At 33.1% G+C, this 25579-nt stretch overlaps 1 protein-coding gene across 3 annotated transcripts; it reads left to right on the top strand.

Annotated features, from left to right (window-relative positions):
* Positions 1-143: 143 nt before the first annotated feature.
* LOC128211027 (AT-rich interactive domain-containing protein 5B-like) lies at positions 144-25579 on the top strand. 3 transcript variants are annotated; one of them, XM_052915410.1, is made up of 13 exons: positions 144-376; positions 602-856; positions 5251-5464; positions 9718-9963; positions 10116-10252; positions 10672-10825; positions 12143-12195; positions 13038-13135; positions 16280-16430; positions 17230-17421; positions 17884-18222; positions 19370-20467; positions 21162-25579. In XM_052915410.1, the coding sequence occupies exons 1-13, from the start codon at positions 356-358 to the stop codon at positions 21528-21530; spliced, it is 3327 nt and encodes a 1108-aa protein (XP_052771370.1). In that variant the 5' UTR covers positions 144-355; the 3' UTR covers positions 21531-25579. The 3 variants fall into 3 exon arrangements, with proteins under 3 accessions (XP_052771370.1, XP_052771371.1, XP_052771372.1); XM_052915411.1 differs by lacking the exon at positions 13038-13135 and adding an exon at positions 13473-13570; XM_052915412.1 differs by lacking the exon at positions 17884-18222.

Below are 25579 nucleotides of genomic sequence, written 5' to 3' on the forward strand. Positions count from 1 at the left end.
CAATACAGGTTCCCAATACCAGAACACAGGCGCAGAATACTGCTCATTCACTCAATATTGGGAACCAGCAATTTCGACTGTTAATAAATTCATATTTTATTGAAATTTGTGTGTTAAAATATTTGATTTTTGTACCAATATAAAAAATTAATAGTATACTTAAACTTGCGCGAGATAATAGTTGGAAAACATCATTATCTTTCTATTTTTACTTCAATAACAATAATTTATGCTAATGAGGTAGCAAGTGCGCTTTATTTTCTGTGACGTCATTAATTAGTGTCTAAATATATCGTATTGTAGGGGGTACATGTATAATCTGAAATAACAAATATAAAACTCAATAAAAGATGAAATGGAGGATGTAAAAGTGAGGGTAAATATTTTAAAATTTTAAAACAACGTATTTGTTGATGTATGTAGCATGTTTTGGTATATTAAATTCAAGTTTTATTAATTTTAAAGCAGTTATTTATTGTGTAAATGACCTAGTTTATAGAGAAGCTATTTATCTGATATTTTGCCGAGTGTATTATACATGATGATATTACAAGGTTTTATTGTGTGATTACGCTATTGATGAAAAATGGTTAAATTTCAGAAATTTGGGCCTACGTGTGGAAAACATGGCTCCAGTACCTTTTTTAAAGCATTTAAATACAAAAAGGATGGGAAAAGTAAAATTATTAGTCTGGGACAGTTTTTCTTTATGAAGATACTTGACTCCATCCCGATTTGCATAGCCGAACTCCAGCTTGTATGGGAAGAAAAACACTCGTCCTCAGATTTAGCGAGTGTGAGACTATATTTTCTACCAGAATGTACCCCCGATGGTCGACAACCCAACCACGGAGAGGTGCGTAGCCAAAATAATTAAAGATTAAAACACACATTAAAAATATTTTAAATAAAAAATATATATATATATTTAAAAATAGTATTATTTGTTTCACGATATATATTTAGCTGTTCACGATTATTTTTTAGCAATTTGAAATTATTTTACAAGCTTTCGCTTGTTAATAGCTTCTTAATGACGCCAAACAAAAATATATTTTATTGAACAATATTGCGCATTAATCTTAATTTAAGTAAACACGCGTTTAATCTCCTCATTGCCATAAATTTACTTTCGTAAATGTTAGTCGTATTTTGTAAAGATCATGTCTAATTTCTGGGAAGAAAAATGCCTTGAGTGAAATTGCTTTTTATTGATTAATCACGTATTTGCAAGTAAAGATTTAACACGTCGGTTATTATGTTTGACTTTGCAATATACGCATGTAATGTACGTGTCAGATGATTTTTTGTATTTTGGTTCACAAGAATCAAATGCATTGAAACAAATGTCTTTTCATTTTTAAGCAGCTTCTATATTATATTCTAGATTTTCCGGATAGGTATAAGTTAAGATCAATAAACGTTTCCCCTACACTGCAATGCCAGGCATCGTTCTGTGATGGGGTCCCCCGAAGGGAAATGTATTCGAGTTATTATTGTCGATAATTTACTCTTGCCAGTCTTGTATGTGTATTTATAACATGTGGCCTAAACAAAGACAAGTTCAAGACAGATAACATTTATGTACATTGTCAGTACTTTTATGTATAAAATATGCAAATTAATTATATGCAATCAAATATGTGGCTAATATATTAAATGTTGACAATCTAACTTTAATGGGTTTTCTTATATTGGAATGTTTAAGTAATGCAAAAAAAATTTTACACAACTTTTTTTTTATTTTAAAATGTTAAAAGCTTTCTTGTTTTACTCTTTATTGTACGTTATAAGAAAAAGCATTTTGTAGATTTAATTAAGCATTTGATAACTTTGAAGGTATATCAGGTTTAAAAAACGCAATTTGTAATGGATTAAATCATAATATTGCCTTCATTAGAATTAAGATACTGATTGGACATGTCTATTTTAATCTTGCCACGTGCTTAAATCCACTACATCTTTGTTTAACCTTAAGCTTTTCAATAAACACACATTTCCTACTACCGGTTATGGGCAAATATATTAAGAGTGACTGATAGTGAAGAACGTGTTAAAAAAATCTATGCGCTTGATGGCTGCATTTCCCCCAGCTGGTGTCATTTTACACCCTATACAACCAGGCCCCTTTAACATGTTTACTTCAAACCAGCCAGTAATTATTTATCGTTCATGTTTAAATAAATGATTTCCCTAACAGTGCCCCTCCTTCAGTCTTAATCTTTTTCTTCACTATATTCTGTGTTTGAATAATAGACCATGTTAAAATATCATCATCGTATTCACGTCACTTAATTTGTGCGGCTATACAATATTCATTGTTTATTGATTCAGTTACGATTTGACTTGCGTTTATTACTCTGTACTTCGTCAATAAAAATAGAAAATGGTATTCACTGTATCAAATTTAATAGTCATTTGAAACACAATCAAATGAGTAATGCATTCAATAGTTATGACCTTTTATTTTTTTATTTGAAATGTTGTAAGTTTTATTTAAAATTGCTGAACGCTGTAGTGTATATTAAACTATGTGAAGTGGAAAATATTTACGACCAATATAGTTTTTAATATTGCATAAGCAGGTCAACACTTTCATTTCAATGAATTTGAATGTAATTACTTAATAAAAACACGATGTATATAGTTCACTTTATATAATCAATGAATATCGTAACTACGTTCATTTGTACTTATCTTATAACAATTGATTTCCCTGTTATACATTTATATGTTAATAGCTTCGAGACTGAAATATGGTTCGAGATGCATGGCCTTGATAAAGTACACAGCCTGTTCGCTATTATACATGTGTACATTCAATTATGCGGAGTTTGTGATAAGAGAATATGTACGTCCCTCCAACCTGTAGTTTTCTGCCAGCGTAGCAATTTCTAAAAGTAATACATTATATTATATTTCTTATTACATACATATTTGCACACAAATATATGAATCCTTAAAAAAGGTTTTACTTGTTTAATCATATTATTTCATTTTTGGTTAAAAACATTAAACTAGTAATGTTACACATTAATCCAAATAAACCTATTTATAAATTTGGTTAAACTCATTTCTTGTTCATATTCTGATTTTGTTATCAAGCATACGAATACGTGTTAAATATCTTCATAAAACGTGTTTGAAAACTAATTTCTTAGCAAGGCCTGTTTTCAGAGAATTAATCAACTCATGATAATTTCTTTCATGGCATATCTGGTACATGCGAGAAGAGTGCTTGCCTTGTGTATATTGATTTTAGCCAAGTCTCCAGCTCTGTTATGTAAATGAATACATATTGATCAAATGAAGATGATTTTGTTTCTGTTATATTTATTTTTTTACATTAATTAAGAAGATTTATTATATATGTCCGTGAGGTTATACTTATCTCTTTACAACTGACGCGTCAGAAATTGTGAAATTGACCCTAATGAATTATCAAGTGAAAGTTAATAAAAGCACGGACACGCTTGTTAACATAATTAAGCAAATTACACGCATAGAAATGATTTTTTGGTCGGTTAATCACGCGTCATTTTAGTGTGTTTTAACAAAGCAAATGCGTCCAATAGGACAAACTTAAATGAATATAAAACACAAAACAAGTGGATTTAAGATGCATAAACAACCTTGGTATTTGTTTATTTGTAAAAGTCACTTATAGATTTAAAGGACACGTTCTGCACATGATTTGTATTGAAATAAATATACTACTTGTTTTTCTTCTCGTCGAGTGCTTCAGTGAAATTCTCTGCTATTTTATAGACAGGCGCGTAGCTGACTGAACGCAAAAACGCAGTTGCGTAATGAAATTTTGACAAGTCGGGGTTTTTGGTTTGACAGGGTAGGGGGTTAAGGGGTTAACATACCCTAAGGAATCGATCTGCGTAATCCCAAATTGTCCCTAGCTGAGTGGCTGAAAGTATTGTAAAAAATAAAACATATACTATTAAAACTCAACATAATAGATAATACATAATTTGGATAATAGATAAAGAAATTTCTTGTACTCTGACGACAGGTAGGAAAATGATGTCAACAATGATGATGAGGCCGGTTCTAGGGAAGGGGAGGGGGTATGGGGGGTCACAATTTCTAGTCCGAAAAGGCGCATTTTGGGCGTATCTTACTCCTTTTTTCCTATATTGAAATAACATTAACGATTTAAGTGGGTGGGGCACCGGGTGCACCACCTTGATCCGCTATTGGTCACGGTGTTTTTTTTTTAAAAATATGTGGAATACGCAGACTCTCACGGCTGTTTGCATGAATGGGTGGGACTAAAACCATGTGGGATATTCTAAAAGGTTTCCTTTTATCTTTGTGTACATTTATTTTAATAGTAAAATCCTTCTTTCTTCGGTAACAATTAAATAAATTCGGTTACACTTTTTCCAAAACAACATACTTTTTCTAATGGACCTCCGTTGTCCAACGTCACTTTTCAAACAACCCCTTCGTATATTTTTGAAGAAAGTTCATTTAGTTTTTAAAATTTAACGGAATTATTCTATCCTTCTCTTTTACCTAGTGCCGACTTCTGGATGTTTTTCGTATGGTACAGTATTTATTTCTCTCTTATTGAAAACCGTCAATATATCATGACAACCAAAGAGGGTTGTTTCAAATCATACGAGTTCTAGGAATCGTTCGGAAAATATTTCATCAGTTTTTACCTCAGATATTCTATTTACTGAATGTCTTAAAACATGTTTATTAATAATTTACCTCTGTATATCAAAAATGCGCCTCTGATGCCTTCTTTGATTGGATTTTCAATTGTTCAGAATATAAGCGTGAAATTAAAAATAGTTTAGTGTAGCCTTTGCACGTGCTTAATAGCTCTTCTCTAGGAGGTAATTCGGGAGTAAATGTCAACAATCGACAATATTGCCAAGAGGTTTATTATTTTTTCGATTTACATTGTTAGATAAGCTAAAACATAAACATGTTATCAACACACTTGCACAAAAAACAATTTGCCTGCGTCTCTGATGTAACTAATGGCTTCCTTTTGAAAATTTGAGCATTTGGCCATTGTTCTATTTTTGGATGAAGGTTGCACCTGCCATTGATGTCTGCGAATGTTTATTCTTGCTAGTCTTTTATTTCATACATTATTTTCAATTGATTTAAATTGATAATATGTTTTATTAATAATGATGACAAAATCTTGGACATGCTTAACATGTTTTACTTATAAGTTACTGGTGACACATACTTTGAAATGTTTATTATTATTTGCAGGATGAAGTCCTTGCCTACTATGAAAAGATTGTGCTGAAGCTGAGTGACCTAGCCTCGTTGATCGTCCATGATGTGTCATGGAGCGAGGGTCGTGCGGCTTTTATGGGCTTGGACTATCCAATGCAGCCAGGTCACAAGGAGCTGGCTGAGGCGTTTGGGATGAACAGTTTTGGGCTTGATAATCGTGACATTGAGAAAGAAAAAATCGCAACAGGTATTTTAGGTTTGCCATTGGTTTGGGAAATTATTTTGATGATTAAAGGGACTGTGTCACAGATTGGCACCAAAAAAAGTTTTTTCTTTTTTTTCTGAAACGAATCTCAGGACAATTATCTAATAGAATGTGTTACGCTTTGATATCATTATTGTAAAAAAAAGTACCAAAATGTAAAAAAAAAAATGTGTCAGATACCAGATTCGAACCTGCGTCGCCAAAATTGAAGTCCAGCGTCTTACTCACTGAGCTACAAAGGCTTATTCTAATCGGGTGACATAATTAAGGTATACACCTACCTCGGTAATATCACGTGATAACACCGACTAGCCAATGACGCATAAGGAATGAATTCTACCTGGTAGACATACCCAGTAATCTTTTTTTTAATAGAAAAATATGAAATAACTGCTAAACTTAAATAAATTGTAAACTATGTGGTACTTCAGTCAGTAAGTTTCAATGCATTGTATACATCGATGCCAAGTTTATGTCAGTTTTTGACAATTTTCTTTTTTTTTTCGCTATTTTATCATACGTGAGACAGCCCCTTTAAGATATATATATATATTGATTGTCACATAATATCTATATCATCTAATTATAATTAAATAAATTTAATTTCAAAATGAAAATATATACAAGTGCCCTAATTTTAATGATAAAATTTAATTTTCTTTGGTCCCTATTATTTCAAACATTTCTTAATTTTTAATGATTATCTTTAGGGCATCATTCTCTTTTATTTAAAGATTTGATATTTAGTAGAAATCAATCACAGTTCACTTGATGATTTGTATAAACTTGACATATCAGAGAATATTGCACAGAAGCAGACTATCATGTTATTGATCCTTGTATTAAATGCCAATACTTTCATTAGCAGATGTTGACTGACATCTTGTGTATGATTGAGGTCACATGAAAATAGGCAATCTGCCTTTCTTTATCTTATGATGTGCCCTCTCGATCACTTTGTATTTTTTTTTATTTTACCAAAAGTCATAGTGATTGAATACTTATTTCGCGTATCACCTTCAGGTTCAAAATCATACAGTTATCAAAGCTCTTTAGTAAAAGGAAGTGTCATTTTTTGTTAAATAAATATTCATTCATATTAACAAGTTGTTAAATTCATCTACACTTCAGTAGTAAACAGACTGTTTTTGATTATATCTTATCTTGACCTTTTTGCTTGCTGACAATCAGAAACAGCCTATCTGGTATTAACTTCAATCCTATTTGATTCATTAACGCGCTTTGTCCTTTCATACTTGGTTTTAAATTGAGAACTTAATCTATTGTGAAGCTATGTCGGTTTTCATCTTTTAAATACTTGAGGCTTTTTATACTGAGTCAATTAGATAGTGTTGTAAGATGCATATAAATGAAATATAATAAAAATGAATATCTGATATTTTAGATAATAAAAAAACTCTTTCATGCAGTTGATAGTGTGTTTATAAGCTTCGAAGTTTTATAGGTTTTTGTGAAATGTATATTTAAACATGATGGTTATCACTAATTTCATAAAATAAAGATACTTTGTGTCCAATAAATCAATACAGCCATTTCTCTTTGTTCTCAAAATGTGCTATCCAATATTTGCGATAAATTGTTTAATGAAAGCTTAAAAGCTTTGTTAAAATTTCTGTAAATGACTCTGTATATCGTATTGATTGTGTAGGTTATATCTTATTTCAAAATATTACCATTATTTACTTTAATAAATTTGAAATTAACAACTATTACAAGGTCAATATCCGTTAATGATTATGTTTTTCATATTAAGTTTAAAGATTTGTTAGTTTTAAAATGCACATCAGTTTCATGTATTTATAAAAAGGTATTTTGAATGATTTTTTCTCTGTATTCACATGATTGTACAAGAAGTGAATGTTTATTTTCTTGTATCATTACTTTTTTCAAAATATCAGCAATTTTCACTTATATTCAATCTGCATTCTTTTAAAGTTAGCCAATATTGTACACACAGACAGACTTTATGGTCATGCAGATATAATTTGAGTAATGCTAAGTGGCTGACTTCAATGAAACAGTTACTGATGAGTAATGCAGAACAAAGTATCTGTTAAATTTCAGTAAAAAGACTTATTCTTATCCAAGATAATTTATTGATAATTATTTTTATATTAACATTATGTTATTGATTATGGATAATGATGATGATGATGATGATGATGGTGGTGGTGGTGGTGGTGGTGGTGGTGATGGTGATGATGATTATGATGATGATGATGATGACGACGATGATGATGATTTTTATTATTTCTATAATTGTTTGTTATTATCATTGTTATAATTATTATTATTGTTTCCAAGATCAAGTACGTGAACTGTCATTTTAATTACTTCTACATGAATATTATAAACGCAATCTTGTATTAATAATGTTTATTAATGTGGATTTAATGTTAATTTGTATTTCAAATTCATCATCAATTTCATGGCTGTTTAATTTGATATTATCAAAACAGTTGTTTTAATGTTAGCTCATTTCTCTTCACTTCCTTTTAACTTGGTTGCCAATGATTTTTTTTTCTTTTTTCTTTCAAACAAATGATAACTTGTTAGAAGAAGTTTTACCTGAGCAGCAAATTGATACTACAGTAAGATTACATAGTTGGCGGTGAAACTAAACCATTTGCTTTCTCTACTTGAAATATGACCTTTCTTAATGTAAATAACATTCTGTTAAAATTTTACCAGCGTGTTTCATCTATTCATATCAATTTTTGTTAAGACATGTATATATGCCTCCACTTAAGCTATAAAGATCCGAATTAATAATTCAAGTTTGGTTGAAGATTTGAGATTAAATATAAATCATTTTCACAAAATAACAAGTATAATGATAACAGATCTTAAGGAAAATGCAGAAATACTTTTGTAACAAAGTCACCGTAAACTAGTATCTTGTTTCAGATATTTATGACATAGTCTATAAAAAATACCCTCAAATGTTCAAACTGTTTTATGTCTATTTATGCATAGTTACGAATGAATAATTAAATGATCAATTACATTACTGTTGTCATTGCACATTTTGTAAAGTGTACGTATATATATATATATATATATATATATATATATATATATATATATATATATATATAGGATTACATTTGTTGATTTTATCCAGACTTTTTCTGCACAGTTACCATACATGTACTAAACAAGGACAACATTTATTAACATGTATGCAGAATTTGCAGCTTAAATTCATTAATTTAATCTCAATATTATTTCCTGTATGTTAGTTTTGAATATAAACTTGAAGGCCTTATCATATTTACATATTTGTGATACTATGCATCAAGTTCGTACTTCAACATCACTTAAGTTTCAACTACTAAATTTCCGGTATACAACTTTTTTCAAATACACCAAATATACTTCTTTTGTTTAGATAAATTCATACGCAATAAACGTTTTTAATCATAATTGAAATACGCTTGAATTAATGGCTGTAATAGAGCTAGTTGTAATTAACCCATTAGCCTCGAGCTAAATAATTTATTCATTATTTCGTCTCACTCTATCGATATTTTGTTTCACTGTAGAATGAGAAAAAAAAAATAAACAAACATCGTCTGTTCACTGTTAAGTATATGTCTAGAATATGATATTCCATTGTAACTAGAATTTATTAATGAAAAACTCAATGAAATGGTTGAAAACCTGTATAGGATAGGGACATAAATATTCTGGTTGAAAGCTGGTATCAATTACATCTTTATTGCCTACACTTGCCTGGTTTTTATTGTAGAAAATAATTGAAAGTCAAGGGAGAGAACTGCATAAATTAAAAATCTTTTTTTATTTGCTTGTACAGAGTTTCTCCCCTTTAATGTAAGGAAATCACATTGACTATTGTAATGGAAAAAGATTCTATATAATTATTTATTGGCAAAATGGAAAGATCCTTAATTAGTTTAAAGAATTTTGTATTTATGCTATCATTTTGCAGATACATGTATGCAAAAATCTTGTAACTAAGGGAGACTTTATACATGTATTCGTGAATAGGAAGACAGGAGAAACCACATAGATATGAAATGATCATAATGATTATAATTGCTGGCAAATGACATGCCTTCAATTTAACTGTTTTAAGCATCTTAATTTAGTTGATACTCGGTCAACTTTGTGTATGCAATTTTCTTAGTTCTTTTCTCTGTGAAGAAGAAAAAACATATGCACTCATTTAATTTTTTGTTTTTATCTCTCAGAGGGCAAGCAGCCGATAGACTCAGACTGTTCCCCGGACATCATCGTCATGACGTATTCCCGCTACTGCCGATACCGCTGCATGCTGAAACGTCTCGAAGGCTGCGAGGATAAGTGGCTAAAAAATGCCCTCGTGTGCGCGATCGGGGGGTTTGCTGCGCAAAAGGAGAACAACCGGGTGTACTTCTGCAAAGACATCTTTGAACATGCAGACCTGGATGATTTTGAACTCAGATGTGACCACTTAGGTACAGTAACTGTTTAATTTAAGTGCAGCTATGAATTGTCAGTTCTCCTTATTTCTATATGAAGAATTTAGAGAAATAGCAGTTTTCTTTAAGCTGACCTGTTTTTACGTTTATCTTTGACTAGTAGTCTACATCTGTGTATCATCTTGCAGCCCCCAACCTGAAGGGCCGCCCCAGGGGTCGCCGTAAGAGTTCTGTACGTCGTGAGGGGGGAGGAGAATCAGAAGAAGAGAATAGCAGTTGTTCTTCGAGCTTCTCCTCAAATATGGACACAGCTAACAAGATACGGGTATGCCTTTAATAAATTTGCAATAAGTTCAGACCAATGGTTTTTGCAGACTTTTGTTGTAGTTTTTTTCAATTAATTCTGTATACTACTATTCACTTACAAAATATTATCCAATTATCATACTATTAGTTATCTGATTGTTTCACTGACTGGTCAATGGACAATTGGATAAAAGGGCTGTAAATTCAAGCATAAAAGCAATATTTTTTCATATTCAGTGCTTTTATTGTTCAGAGCCTTTTCAAGCAAGGACGTTTTTGTACATACATAAAAGAGCTAAATTTTTAATAGCAATGTTAATTCCGTCACATTTATTAAATCGTTAAAAATGAACGAAATTTACCAAATATTTTGTTCTAATAATTTCACAGTAACATGTGTAAAATACCTTTTTTCACAACCTGCTATTTCAACTTCAGACTGGTTCCCGAGCCACACCTTTGCGGAATGGTTTCCGTATTGACAAGATCAAGGTCAGCAAAGATGAACAGGCATTCTTAATCGACCTGCACCAGTTTATGAAGAGACGGAACACCGCGATTGGTCGGATACCCAGTCTTGGCTTCAAGCAAAGTAAGTCTAAGTGTCAGTTATACTTATAAGGTGAACTTGTTCCCAACAATGCAACACTTTCTCAACTCATCAATGCTTGTATTTAAAGAGATAATGGGCTGATTGTTCAGAATTTTGTTTAAGATGCACATTTACTCCCAAATAAGATGTACCACAATTAATATATTTGTTGTAATATACCAAAATGGATTATTAAATATCGAAAACAATGGTTCTTACTTTGAAAGGAAGGTGCAGAAAACACGGTATTTCTACCTAATGAAACGATAGTTGATAACTGTAAATATTTTAGCACTCTCCAGTCATTTAATAATTGTGCGTTCTCAGCTATTAAATACATGGTTACATTCTTATTATCAGTTATTAATATTTTCCATAAATGCATTATTTAGCAAGTAGTTAAAGGTTAATCACTCAAAATTTATGTTTGTTATACATGTGTATGTATTGATTTTAAATATGAGAGCCAATTTAAAGTTAACGGCATTGTTAATATCCTAGTCATAATTTTCAAAATAATTCCTCACTTAATGATAAAAAAGCAATTCATTTGACCCTGAAATCAGATAAGGATTGCCCTTGATGATAATCTTCTTTGCTTAACAAAAGAACATATTTAATCAAAATCCATCTGCATTTGTTTGTTTAGGGTTATCATGTGACTTATAAATCTCTCTACTGGTTTAACATAGTGAATATTTAGATCATTTATACGGTTTGGCGTCATGTCAATTATGATAATCATCTTCTCAAGCTGTCATGAAAATTATGATTTCCAATTACTTGTTGTTTTTCCTCAAACCAAATCAATACTTCTTAGAAGCTGTATTTGATAAAATGACATGTTTCCATAAAAATGTGATTTTGCATATCAACATATTAAATGAAATCAATATTAACTCCATTTTTGTGATTTATATGACACTGTATTTTACTGAAGATATTATTTTTGGATATGAAATAAACAGGATAAAAATAGGGAGGAAAAAACAGGTAAACTCTAAAAACTTTGTTAGGTACTGTACATGGGGGAAAAAAAAGCTGAAAAATAATCAAGTATTCACAATCCATGAATACCATCTGTATTATGCATGCACTAATTATAATTTTATTCTCTGGAGAGTAATTGCCAGCCAATTTTCTGCTTTTCAGCTGATTATTTCTTTTTTTGGCAACAAAAATTTAAAATTTAAATTGTTGCCTTTTATCTGATTTATACAAAAATTGGGGTGAGAGGCAAAAAACTACAACACCTGTACCACTAGACCACTCTCAGCTCTTTATGATTTATAACTTGTTGATTGTGTATGTTTTCAGTTGATCTGTTCCAGTTCTACAGCCTCGCTGAGGACATTGGGGGTTATGAACAGGTAACACACATAGGAGAGAAAGGGAACGTGTTTAATATGCTTTGATTTATCATCATTTAGGTTGTTTTTGCTTTTACCTGTAGACATAGCCATTAGGGATTTCAAAAAATGGTGTTATTAGCCAGTCTGGGTGTCATTAGCCAGTCTGGGTGTCATTAGCCAGTCTGGGTGTTATTAACCAGTCTGGGTGTCATTAGCCAGTCTGTTGTTTTTTTGCGTAGCCTTAGCGGTCATTGTTGTTGGCGTTGAAACTTTAATCTTGGCTACTCAAGATATTCAGATGAAACTTAGTACATATGCTGCCAATGACAATTCAAGCATGTATAAAAAAGGCCAATAACTCTGACTTTAAGAATATTTAGAGTTATGCCCCTTTTTTAACTGAAAGAGAAAAACAAACAGGCGAGCGTTTGCGGTCAATTAGTTGCACTCCTGTATTAAATTCTAACCGAATTGTGAACTTGTAAAAAGTAGATGCTTCTTTACTAAGTTGGTGGTAGCATTTATAATTCAGTAAATTAACTAAATGAATCGAAGTCAGGCATGAAAATACTAGGCTATTAGCAACACCTGTTATACTGAAATGTTTATTTGTTTGCTCTCTTTCATCGAATTTTTATTAAACAGCATTCACACCTAAATGAAGGTATACCAGTAACTAAGTCTTGAAAATGAAGAGACTGGAATTTGTTTGACTTAAATTGATCTAGTCATAATTTGAATATGTAATGAACTAACAAAAAACTTTCTATACACATTTTCTAACATTTTCAAATCTGAATAGAGTAAACATTAAATACTTCAAAGTTTATATTCTGTATGTAACGAGGGTATATTTTCAGATCTCAAACAAGCGCATGTGGAAACATTTGTATGACAAACTGGGTGGTAACCCAGGCTTTACGAGTGCAGCAACTTGCACACGTCGCCACTACGAAAAGTAGGTCACTTCCTGTAAAGCAGGAAGACAGTTTCGTTTGATGGATGATGTCACAATTTGTCTGGATTTGTGGCTTCATAGATTTCAGTAAATGGAAATTGGTTCAGCTAATGAAATAAATGATGGAGCATTTCTTAGAATATTTGTGCTAATGTATTTGGCCTTGTCTTTATATAGTATTGAAAATGTAGAAAAATATAACAATTCTAAGAATTCCATGTCAATGAACTGTTATAGAAAAAACCCTGAAATAATAGAAGCCATAAATCTAACAAATTGTGTCATGAATGTTGTTTGTGTGACTGTTGTTAAATTATTGTGTTGTGGCCATTTTTAGATCACAGCTAAGCGTCTATGGAAGAACATTTATGACGCCCTCGGAGGTAATGCAGGTAGCACAAGTGCCGCAACATACACGAGAAGACATTACGAGAAGTAGGTCCCATGTGTAAATGCATGGGCATGTGTGGGTAGAGTTTGACCGTGGGGGAATGTGATCACACATGATTATACATTGTATTGCATTGCATTTTGTTCTGGGCTTGGGATGTTATGCATTCATGAGTGTTTGTACTGCCATTAGTCTCTTAGAAATGCTTGACAAATATTCATTCCTTCATTCAATAACACAGCAAATGAAGCATGATTAATTTGGAATTTCATCCCAATGAGTAGAAATTTCTCTCAGATATTTTAATTCAATTTAACTTTTACCAGTCTTATTAAGGAAAAGGTATTTAAATGCATCATTGTATTATTTATTAAGTATAGGTTTTACTGCTTGCATTAACTTGCATTGGTTGAAAAATGACAAATTAGATTAAAAGGCAAGCCTTAAATTATATGGCAGAATCAATGTCAAGATTTGATACATTCTTGTACCTCAAGTCATAGGGTGAAAGCCAAAACATTCTAAATGGCATTGAATAATGTAGCAGTTAGAACCTTTTTGCTTTTACCTCTTGAAGTACAAAACTGTCCTTTGATAAGGCATGGTTTTGAGGATATTGCATGTAGAAATTCTGTTATGTTGGTAATAGATGTTTGTTTGTAGGTTTTTTTTATCCATGTACAGTTATATTATTGCTTTGAATCTTGGGTTGCAGTCATTGAAACAGGGTTGGCAGTCATTGAATCAGGGGGTTGCATTCATTGAATCAGGGGTTGCATTCATTGCACCAGGGGTGGCAGTCTTTAAATCAGGGGGTTGCATTCATTAAATCAGGGGGTGGCAGTCATTGAATCAGGGGGTTGCATTCATTGAATCAGGAGTTGCATTCATTGCACCAGGGGTGGCAGTCTTTAAATCAGGGGGTTGCATTCATTAAATCAGGGGGTTGCAGTCATTTTATCAGGAGTTTCATTCTTGAATCAGGGGTTTCAGTCATTAAATCAGGGGGCTGCATTAATTGCATCAGGAGTGGCAGTCATTAAATCAGGAGGTTGCAGTCATTGAATCAGGGGGGTTGCAGTCATTGAATCAGGGGTTGCATTAATTGAATCAGGGGTGGCAGTCATTGAATCGGGATTGCAGTCATTGAATCAGGGGTTGCAGTCATTGAATCAGGGTTTCTAGTCATTGAATCAGGGGTGGAAGTCATTGACTCAGGGATTACAGTCATTGAATCAGGGGTGGAAGTCATTGAATCAGGGGTTGCATTCATTGAATCAGAGATTTTAGTCATTGAATCAGGTGTGCAGTCATCGAATCAGGGATTGCAATCATTGGATCAGGGGGTTTGGCCATAGAATCAGGGGTTGCAGCCATTGAATCAGGGGTTGCAGTAATTGAATCAGGAGTGGCAGTAATTGAATCAGGGTTGTCAGTAATTGAATCAGGGGTGGCAGTCATTGAATCAGGGATTTTAGTCATTGAATCAGGGGTGGCAGTCATTAAATCAGGTATTGCGATCATTGAATCAGGGGGTTTGGCAATTGAATCAGGGGTTGCAGTCATTAAATCAGGAGTGGCAGTAATTGAATCAGGGGTGGCAGTCATTGCATCAGGAGTGGCAGTAATTGAATCAGGGGTGGCAGTCATTGAATAAGGGGTTCTACTACATTGTAGTGTTTGTATAATGGTGAAAATAGCTATGCCATTCATTTAGTGTGTGTGTTTGTGTATTTGCACGATTTTTATGCATCCTTGGTGTGATGTATATACATACTATGCATGGTTATCATTACTTGATGTAATTTCCTTGGATTGACTTTTTGCATATTGAGAGAATGATAAAATGATTAATTTCAGGGATAATATATCAAGCTAATTGCATCAAGTAGCATCTACTTACGCATTAAGCAAATCCTTAAAAATGACCTTTTTTTTAGAATATTTGTTTACATCACTTATCGCTTATTTGGTCATAAAGCAGTAACCTTGAAATGTTATGCAAATGAATGCAGATTTTGTTGATGGAAACTTGTCTTTTTTTATTTTTATAGAATCTTTGGCTATAGGCCTGTTTGAGATATTCACATGGGGGTTTGTACACAATTATGAAACTTGTGACAGTGTGTGAGAGACAAACAGAAGCCCCCTCCAATAATCCTCACAACCAATTTCTGCATAGGCGTACATATCCCACCCATATGGTGTTCAACTTTTCTTGTCATTTACGTAGGTTATAAAATGTCTCACTTAATGACATTTTACATTTGATTATTTCTTCTCTTAAAAAAAATGGTTTAAAAACATTGAGGAGATTTTTTTCTTTTATATTAAAAATTGGTTGTTGGAATCTGTCCTACACTCCCAGTATGGGTGTGTGTAGCAAAGCCCATAGCTCTAGCTTATAAAATTATGACTAAGAAAAATGGACAAGCGATGAAATTCAATAGAGGTGTGTTTGTCAGTTGTCATAAGCAATGTCAATGATGCATTTAACGATTAAAGACTTTGTTATAAAACTATATACACCTTAATTATACAGTTGAAAACCATTGTCACGATATTGCTTGGCTCGATCTCCTCATTGGCTCGAACTGTATGAAAAGGACTGATTTTGTTTTACACTTTGTAATCATTCCTACCTGGCTTAAAGTATTTGGGTCAGTCCCTGGGATATCGAGCCAACAGGTTTTGAAAGTAGCTAAAATAAAACAGTAATTTCCCTTGTTAACGGATTCTTTATTCTGTTTTAGGCTACTGTTGCCATATGAGAGGTATAGGAATGAGATAGAGGGTAGAACACTTGCTCCAGTGAAGAGGAAGAAACTGAAGCCAGACATATTGGCAGGGGCACATAGATACGACATCATGGGAGATAACTCAAGGATGGAGAAAAAGGCGTTGGTGAGACTTAAAAGATAGTTGATTATTTTGGGCTCAACTGTATTTTAAAGCAAAGTAGTCAAAGGTGGAAGTTGTGTTATTGTTTTCCTGTTGTTGAGGACAGCATTTGAATGGTGTAGACAAAATATGATTCCATTACATTACACTATTTGCTAAATTAATTGAGATGTGCAGTGACCATGTTATAATTTATCAGTTGGCTCTAACTCATAAAGTAAATACCATAACTTTTAAAAGTGTAGAGGTACCCACATAAAGTTTGGTACACAATTAATAAGTTAACAATGACAACATAAACTTGTGGAGCATCATTCTTGATAAAATACTTGAAGGGTGTAACTAGAAAAAAGTAGATAAGTCTAGGCGCCCTGCTAGGATGTCCAAGGCCATGCTGCCCTGGACATGCTGTTTTTCTTCAATGGCCATTGGAGCCTTTTCCAACAAACTTAAAAAAATACATTTCTGAAGAGGGTCAGTGCCCAAGCCCCCAATATCTACACCAGTGTGGCTGTGTATAATGCCTTTATGATAATACTTTGTATCAAACAAATAAAACATGTTTGAGTTGAGTCTTATGTCATCTAATACAGGTTAAGAGTGGTCTAGTGGTTCGCCTCTTACAAAAGAAATAGTGGGTCTGCTCCCCACCAATGGAACTTTCTTCCAGCCTTCCAAAATACACATCAGTACTGGTTTCACTCTATGAAACATACTTAAGTTATAGGCTTGTGTCACAGTTGAGCTAGAAGAACTAGGTGTGAACTAAAGGTTTTATTAAAATATTATGTTTATATTGTAGAATATTGCACCAGCGCCATCACTGAAAGACATGAAGGCAGGTCATACAGGACAAAAAATGTCAGCAGACGCCATCTCTATTCTCTCTAAAGCAGGTCACACAGGACACAAGTTGTTTGCAGACGATATCTCTAAGCTCTCTGACAGGGCTCTCATCATTAAACAGGAAATTGAGAAAATGAAAATGAGAAAGGTGAGAATAAATATCAATCAACAAATATACCTACATTTGTATTAAAAAAAAACTGTTTCATGATAATCATACATTTGAATTTGATGATGACTTTTTATCATTTACTAGTTCAGTTTCATGGTATAATTCCAAGATAAAAGTCTATGACAAGATTCATTATGAACCAGTCTGCTGAGAATAATTTCACAATGTGAATTTTTAAAAAAACAATATCATGGTTAAATGTTATTTACAACATGTAGATTTCAGAAATAGTTTAGGTTTAACAATGGTTTTGGGTACATATTTCATTGTACAAGGGTTGTCCCAAAAGTCTGTGAAAATGCTATTTTTCAACTTCATGACATCAGATTGATATAAAATAATTGAAGAAAATTGAAATATTCTGGGTCAACCCTTGTATATTAAAATATTCTCCTGATTTTTGTAAAATTTTCTTTTTATTCTGTTTTGACCCCTCAGGACGCTAAGAAACAAGCCAGCCAGCTTGAAAATAATGCAAAGAAATTCGCAGAAAAAACTCCACCTATGTCAGAAAGCTCTACAACAGTGTCCAATAAATCTGTAGTTTCCACTTCATCCTCAATTGATAATGTGACTGTTTTAGAGGCACCCACTATTTCAACTAGCAATACCCCAATAAGCATTAAAGAGGTCAAGGTCGTTGTTAATAATATAAGCTGTACTACACCAGTAATACATGTAAGCAGTAAAGTTGAAACGAAGGATACAGGTTCAGCATTAAATGAAGCTAGTAATAACGTCCTCCCAGATCAGCAGAGGAAGAAACTTCAAGAAAAGGTCCTTATTTGTTGCAACCATGCCGCTTTATTCTTGTATACACACATCCAAACTGCTTTTATCAATGCCTGTTAACCTCACAACATCTGCAATGGCTTCATGGTTCAATGTTTTCCCTGCTGTAATATTTTCATACCAAAGGAGCAATGTGTTAATGGTTAATGGCCATCTGCTCACCAATCATTTGATTAGCAGTTGCAGACACCTTCGCACCTGCTAACCAAGCGTTTGATTGGTTTTGGCAGTTGCAGCCACCTGCTAACCAAGCATTTGATTGGTTTTGGCAGTTGCAGCCACCTGCTAACCAAGCGTTTGATTGGTTTTGGCAGTTGCAGCCACCTGCTAACCAAGCGTTTGATTGGTTTTGGCAGTTGCAGCCACCTGCTAACCAAGCATTTGAGTTGCAGCCACCTGCTAACCAAGCATTTGACTAGCTTTGGCAGTTGCAGTCACCTGCTAACCAAGCGTTTGATTGGCTTTGGAAGCTGCAGTCACCTGCTAACTAAGCATTTGATAAACTTGGGCAATTTATTACTGACATATGGAGATGTCTCATTGCTTCTAATTGGCTGTGCTGTATAAGCCTTGTTGCTGACACTCAGTATAATTCTGCTCCTTTTGGTGGTGTTTTGTTATTCTGTGGTGTCTGCTGGCGTGTTTCATATTCGCATACATTTTTATAATGCTTTAAGCTGGCCTGACCTTGAAAACTTGCACGGATATCTATGCATTAGAACAGTGCTTCTTATGAATTGATGAACTACATTTTATATTAAAATTATTTGCCAGGTTTTGTGCTTATACTTCATCTGTGGTGTTTTCGTGCATATGACTTTTTGTCGTGTCTGTTTGGCGCATTTCCCATTCCTCATGTATTTGCATTAATCTTGCCTTATGTAAGCTTACTTATGTTGCAAAGTGATTGTCTTACAAAGTCATTTAATTCATTCAGTATTATATACTTTGAAAATCTATATTTAACAATATAATATTACAAAAATAACTGTAAAAAATGCTAAAATTCATACTCAAAAGTTATTTATTGGTAATGTCTAGTATACATGCTTAAGGATACAGCTGTGATATTACTGAAGTTGGTTTGAAAATTATCATAACTTACTTTAGAAGTTTTCAAAAACTTTTTCAGGGGAGGAAACCATTCACAGCCCAGAAAACAGTGAGAGAACTCTTACACCAGAATGGAATTGAACCTAAGGACACAAATACCTCAAGGTTGGACATGGAACACAAAGAAAATAAACTTAGAGCAAGCAACAATGTCCCTGAGAGAAGGATCTTAGAATCGAATACTTCTAACATTGGTGTTAAGAGTGAGCCAAGCAGTGGAGTGGCAAATAATGTCTTCTCTACTTCATCCTCATTTCAGTCAGACATAAAGCCCCTCCCGGCAACGTTATTGCCTGTCCCAAACCAGGCACGCCCAATGTTTTACCCCCAGATTTTACCAGTGGGTGGGGCAATGTCACCCATGGGAATGCCGTTCATGATTCCATCATTTAATTATCAGCCAATCAGTGCTTCCATACAGTCTCTGCCTGCAAATGTAAGAAATCCTGTTAGCATCAAAGAGGAACAGCCACTGACTGCGTTAAACAAAATGGCCGCCAGTGCTAGCCATAATAGTTCAGTAAGTTCAGGGAAGAGTGCAATGTCTAATACCGTCAGCCGACCCATGATTTCACCGCCATCTGCTCACACATTCAGCGTCAAGACATCATCGAGTGCTCTAAGCCCATTTCCCCAACGACCAATCACACCAGCTCATACAAACAACAACAAAAGACAATATCCTCCTTCTGATTCAAACAAAAACTTTTCTCATCCAATGGGTAATTCCAGTTCAGTGCTTGGACATGAAAGTGATGTAAAACGTCAAAAATTGCATGGATCTCAAAGCAACATTTATTCATCTCCTTCATCTTCAGGCAATCTTGATGCACCGGTTCTTGACCTTAGCATGAAGACAATGAAAGCTCAAGAAGCTAAACATCACAGAGGGGAATCTTTGTTATTTGACGCAAGTTTCACTCGAGAAGGGAACTTTATTCCCAAATCTGAACCATATGATGCTCCCCAAGATCTCTCAAAGAAATCTCAATTTAACCCAATGGAGAATGTAGGGGAAAGAAATTTATCTTGCCACAAGAATGTTCCTTTAAATGTGCCACATCCCCACTCTATGCCATACATCAAAAAAGAAGAACCATCTCCAGTTAACCCTGAGGTAAGCTTCATTTCTTATGAGGTATTCTAAATCGAATTCTGAGGTAAGCTCCATTTCTTGCAAGGTATTCTAAATCTAATTCTGAGGAAAACTTCATTTCTTGCAAAGTATTCTAAATTTAATTCCGAGGTAAGCTCCATTTCTTGCAAGGTATGCTAAATGTTCATCTGAGGAAATCTCCATTTCTTGCCAGGTATCTAAGGTTTATACTGAGATAAGCCCCATTTTTTGCAAGGAGTTTTTAATTTTATCCTGAGGTAAGCTCCGTTTCTTGCAAGGTATTCTAAAGTTAATCCTGATGTTAGCTCCAATTCTTGCAATGTCGAAAAGTACCGGTAATCCTGAAATAACTACATTCATGCAAGGTCTTAATTTTTTTCTGAGGTAATCTCCATTTCTTGCAAGTTCTTCTTAATTTATTTCTGAGGTAAGCTACATTTCTTTAAAGGTATTCTAAAGTTAATTCTGTTATGAGCTCCATTTCTTGCAAGGTTATATAATTGTTAGCTTGCTTTCAATAGCTTTAAACAACAAACATTCAGTGATACACACTTTCTACATTGTATCATTGAACTCTTATTACTGACCAAGAGTTATGTGTCCTGTTTATTATAGTGACAAAGAGAAGGTGTCTCTAACTAAAGCTTGGACGGTATCTATATGAAAACATTAAATGTATATGACAATTTTACAGACATCAGAATCCATGACACCCCAGATCGGCAGCAAACTGTTCCCAGGCATGACCAGCATGGCCGGCCTACCTATGGATCCTTCGGCCATGTTTCACCCGGCGTTCCCGCAACAAATGCTCATGGGGGGGCTGGGCTTGCCGGGGATGAGTGGAGGAATCCCAGGGATGGGAGGACTGTTCCCCACCCCCCTCCAGCTTCAACAGATGATACAGGGTCAAGTTGCGGGCATGGGAGGCTTTCCATTTTTGCGCCCAGATTTTCTACAAGGCCCCGTTATGTTTCCGGGGATGAATCCTGGAATGTTTACGTCTGTTGCGCCCTCTGTTATTAAGTCAAATCCCAGTGGATCAACAGCTGGCAAAAGATAGATTTGAATGGATTCTGTGGATTATTTCACTTATAATAATATTATTTCAGTGTTTATTTTATCATTTATCATTTATAATACTAGCATAATTGACATTCAAACACTGGAAAGAGTGAAACTTATTTGAAAGTACCTGTTTATGGACAAAAAATGTGCTTATTAGAATTAAGTTCTGCTTAAGATGAGATAGGAATTGCGTCAAGAATGTCGAAATAGTTCATTTTGTTTATAATCATTAACCTATTTTATCTATTGTATTGTTTTGCTCAAGGGTATTTACCATTGTCAATAAGCATTATTAACCCATTAATTTACAGCATCGATTTAAATGACATTTGAAAATATTGGCCTCGAATTATCGATGAGCGTAACATATGTTACTCTTTAAATCAAAACTGCTCAGTTTTCATAATAATGGTAAATTGTTTGACTGCTCACATAAGGCAAAGATTAAACTTGTTGCCTCCTCATTGGGCGAATTGTTCAGAACTTTGTTAAAGTTGAAGACATGATCAACAAGGACATTGATGTTAACTTTGAAACATGAACTATTTGAATATGTGCTATCTTATTTAAATATAAACAAGTTTATGAAACAGTTGTTTCAATTCTTCTTAGATGTAAGTAAAGTAAACAACAATGACTGTAACAACATTGTTTACTTGAACAAAGTTCTGAAATATCAGCCCATAGTTTGCTAATTTTCTTTCAGCCATACCAAATCGTTTCTATGTTTAGCATTGGGGATGAATAGAATTTGGGCTTCCCAATCAAAAAACAAAAACATTTTATATGATCGACGAGCTTGTCGAATATATTTTAAATTTCCTTTTCCTATAAATCTGACTACAGAACACAAGTGTAAACAACATGTTTCATAGTTTGTACTAGACAAGTGTTCTTGGCATTTGATATCAAAACATGATGCATTCTGTTAGATTTCCATGATCAACGCACTTAAATACAAGTTTTATTCAAACTCATTTTGCAGTTTAAATCTATCTTATAATTGAGAATCGTCCAGAATGGCCGAAGGAGACTCTGGTGTCTATATTCTACATATGATATCACTCATTAAGTATTCAGGGTATTTCAGGGGCTCATTCGGGGTTTTTTCAGGATAGCTAGATAGGTTTGGCAACAAACATAACAACAATTTGGTATGGTCTAACTAATATTGTATGAGTACATAAATTGAACATTTTAAACAGCTCTTGTTACGTTTCAATATGGTCCAAAATTAATGGACTTTTGCTGTGACCAGGTAACAAAGGAGAAAAAAATTTGGCACTTAATATATCTATTTTTAAATTGTGTATTTGATATATTTAACAAAAGTGCTATATATTTATTCATAATATATTGGCAATCAGAAAAGATAATCAACTGAGTGTTGTTGATTTAATGAACCTATGTGAGAATAATTTCATTATTTATGTTTTAATTTATTCATGTCTTTGCATAAATTCAATTATTATTGTTAATGAATATTATTCTACTTTCAATTTCTGTTATTATATTTTTTGCTGAATTGTTTAGCTTGTCTGTTTATAGAAGAAAAAAGTGGAGGTGTGGTCATGATCTTAGTGTCGTTGTCATCGACAACGTGCAATAACCTGAACTTTGGCCATGACTCAAAAAAAATATTAAGATATTTAAATGAAACTTGGTGCACATGTTGTTGGAGACAATACACACATGCACAACATGATCTTAGTGTCATTGTCATCGTCAGTGTGCAATAATCTGAACTTTGGCAAAGACTCAAAAAATAAATTAAGATATTTAAATGAAGCTTGGTACACATGTTGGCCAGGACAATACACACATGCACAGCTTGGTTCTAATGTCGTTGTCATCGTCAGCATGCAATAACCTAAACTTTTGCCATGACTCAAAAAATGTATTAAGATATTTAAATGAAACTTGGTACACATGTTGTCCGAGATAATACACACATGCACAGCATGGCTTCAATAACTGTTCAGTTATGCCACTGTTTTGACTGAAAAATAACAGATGAGCGTTGGCATATGCTCTGCGGCGCTCTTGCTTGTATTTGCATATGACCTTAACCTTGATGTCGTTGGCAGTGACATTGTGTAAGGACTTTAATCTTTAAAATAAAAGATGATATATGATATTAAGATGAATCGTCGACACAAGTTTTAAGAATCAATATGCCTGGAAACCTTCATTCTCATATGTCTTGAAAACCATATTAATTGCTGTTTGTTTATTTTTGCCAGTGTTCAATTTAACATTTACTGGTTTGTCACTTACTATCTAGTCAATTTTAGCCTGTGTTCTATGTTGAAACTAAATGTATGTCGTATCACAATCATTGCATTATTTCCAAAGGCCTAAAGAAAATATCTGGGTTTAGGGCAACGGTCTCAAATTTCTAGGCAGGGTAGCGATAAAGTTTTCTTTCTTTTTTCTTTTTTTAAGTCCAGTCAAAATAGCAAAGCAAGTCGGGAATGCTTTCTATGACATTTCGGTATATTGAGAATGTAATAATTAATGCTTAGTGTTTTTAATTATAATCAACATGAATGGTCAACAATGATTAAAAATTGGAAATTCAGATTTTTTATCAAGGGTCGAAAACAAACTTTTGGGTTGAGGGGTTTTGCCAGGTCGGGTCAGGTTGTTCTAAACACAGTTTATTATGTTTTAGGCCAAGTTTATATATCTATACTTGAATTTTTAAGGATTTGATCATTATTAAAATAGAGAGATAGCGAAACCCTTTTTGTTGATATATGTGTGTGGAGGGACTACTTTTTCATTGCCACATTATTTTGCAAACAACTTAAAAACAAAGTAATTAATGTACATGTAGCATAACCTAAAAGAGGCACTTGTATCCTGTGAAGTTTGATAATTACTAGAATACTCAATCATTTTTTTTTTTTTACAATTGTTCGGAAATCAACCACTGATTTCTTTGAACTTACAGAGCGTGGATTTCGCTTACTCATTTATGCTTTCAAAGTTTTTTGATGAACATGCAAAATAATATTATAAATTTACACTTCAAAATAATGATAAACATTTTAATATTGAAGTGTATGCAAGTAAATTATTGATTGATTATTGTTTAGATATATTCTATTCATGTAAAAACTATTTCTTTGTTATGGCAAATATTTTATTTCTGTTTTGGGTAATTTCTTATTATTATGCTGAAAGACTGTGGTCATTGTGTCTTACAACTTGCAACTTACATCTTGCTTACATGGCAAGACATTTTAAAGGTTCTAAAATATCTTAAATTGATAAAGCCTAGTTAACTGTGTTAAAATATTTTCCATAATTCCATATACAATCTTAATACCATTCATAAATTTTGAAGATTCAGTATTTAAAATGAAAATGATTATAAAAAAAAATACATTGATTTTAAAGCCGCACTCTCACAGATTTACCATTTGGAGTAATTACTTATTTTTTGTCTTCGAATGAGTGAATTTTTGCATAAAAATCTAAAAACAAGTGATATAAGACTGCTGACTAAAGATCAGATCTGAATTTTTCATATTTCCATTCGAAAACTTACGTTTTATGGCTAAAAGCAATGGTAAGGCTTTCAGAAAAATGCATTACACACCATTTATTTTTAACATAAATATGCAAACTTGCAATCTGATTTTTTGTCAGCAGTCTTATATCCATGCATTTTTCGTAAAAATTGTCTTGACAAAAAAAAAAAGTTGTCAAAACTTCCAGTCTGTGAGAGTGCAGCTTTAATTTTTGAATCTTGCGCATTTAGTTATTTTGACAATATTTTACTTCACAATAGCTTTCATGTTTCTTGAATTTTTCATGAAAAGAACTGTAAAATAAAATATGTGAATCTTAATATTTGTTTTCTCGTCTGGGATATTGTTAAATGTTGATAGAATATGGTAATGTTGTAAAAATGATAACTTAGTTTTTTGTCCAATATATAACTTTTATAATTGTTATTTTCATGTTCATAAATTTGTACAAGGTGTTATCAATGTTTAATATTAATGATATGGTCATACTTGTATTAAAAGGTAA

This window comes from Mya arenaria, chromosome 12 (assembly GCF_026914265.1).
Source record: "Mya arenaria isolate MELC-2E11 chromosome 12, ASM2691426v1".
Lineage (NCBI taxonomy): Eukaryota > Metazoa > Mollusca > Bivalvia > Myida > Myidae > Mya > Mya arenaria.

What these genes read in the sequence shown, in the direction of transcription:
- LOC128211027 (XM_052915410.1), top strand. Translation starts at nt 356, where the DNA reads ATGGAGGATGTAAAAGTGAGG. An exon ending in ACACAGCTAACAAGATACGG is followed by an intron (nt 10,253 to 10,671) that starts GTATGCCTTTAA and finishes TTTCAACTTCAG; the next exon opens with ACTGGTTCCCGAGCCACACC. An exon ending in GGATGGAGAAAAAGGCGTTG is followed by an intron (nt 16,431 to 17,229) that starts GTGAGACTTAAA and finishes TTTATATTGTAG; the next exon opens with AATATTGCACCAGCGCCATC.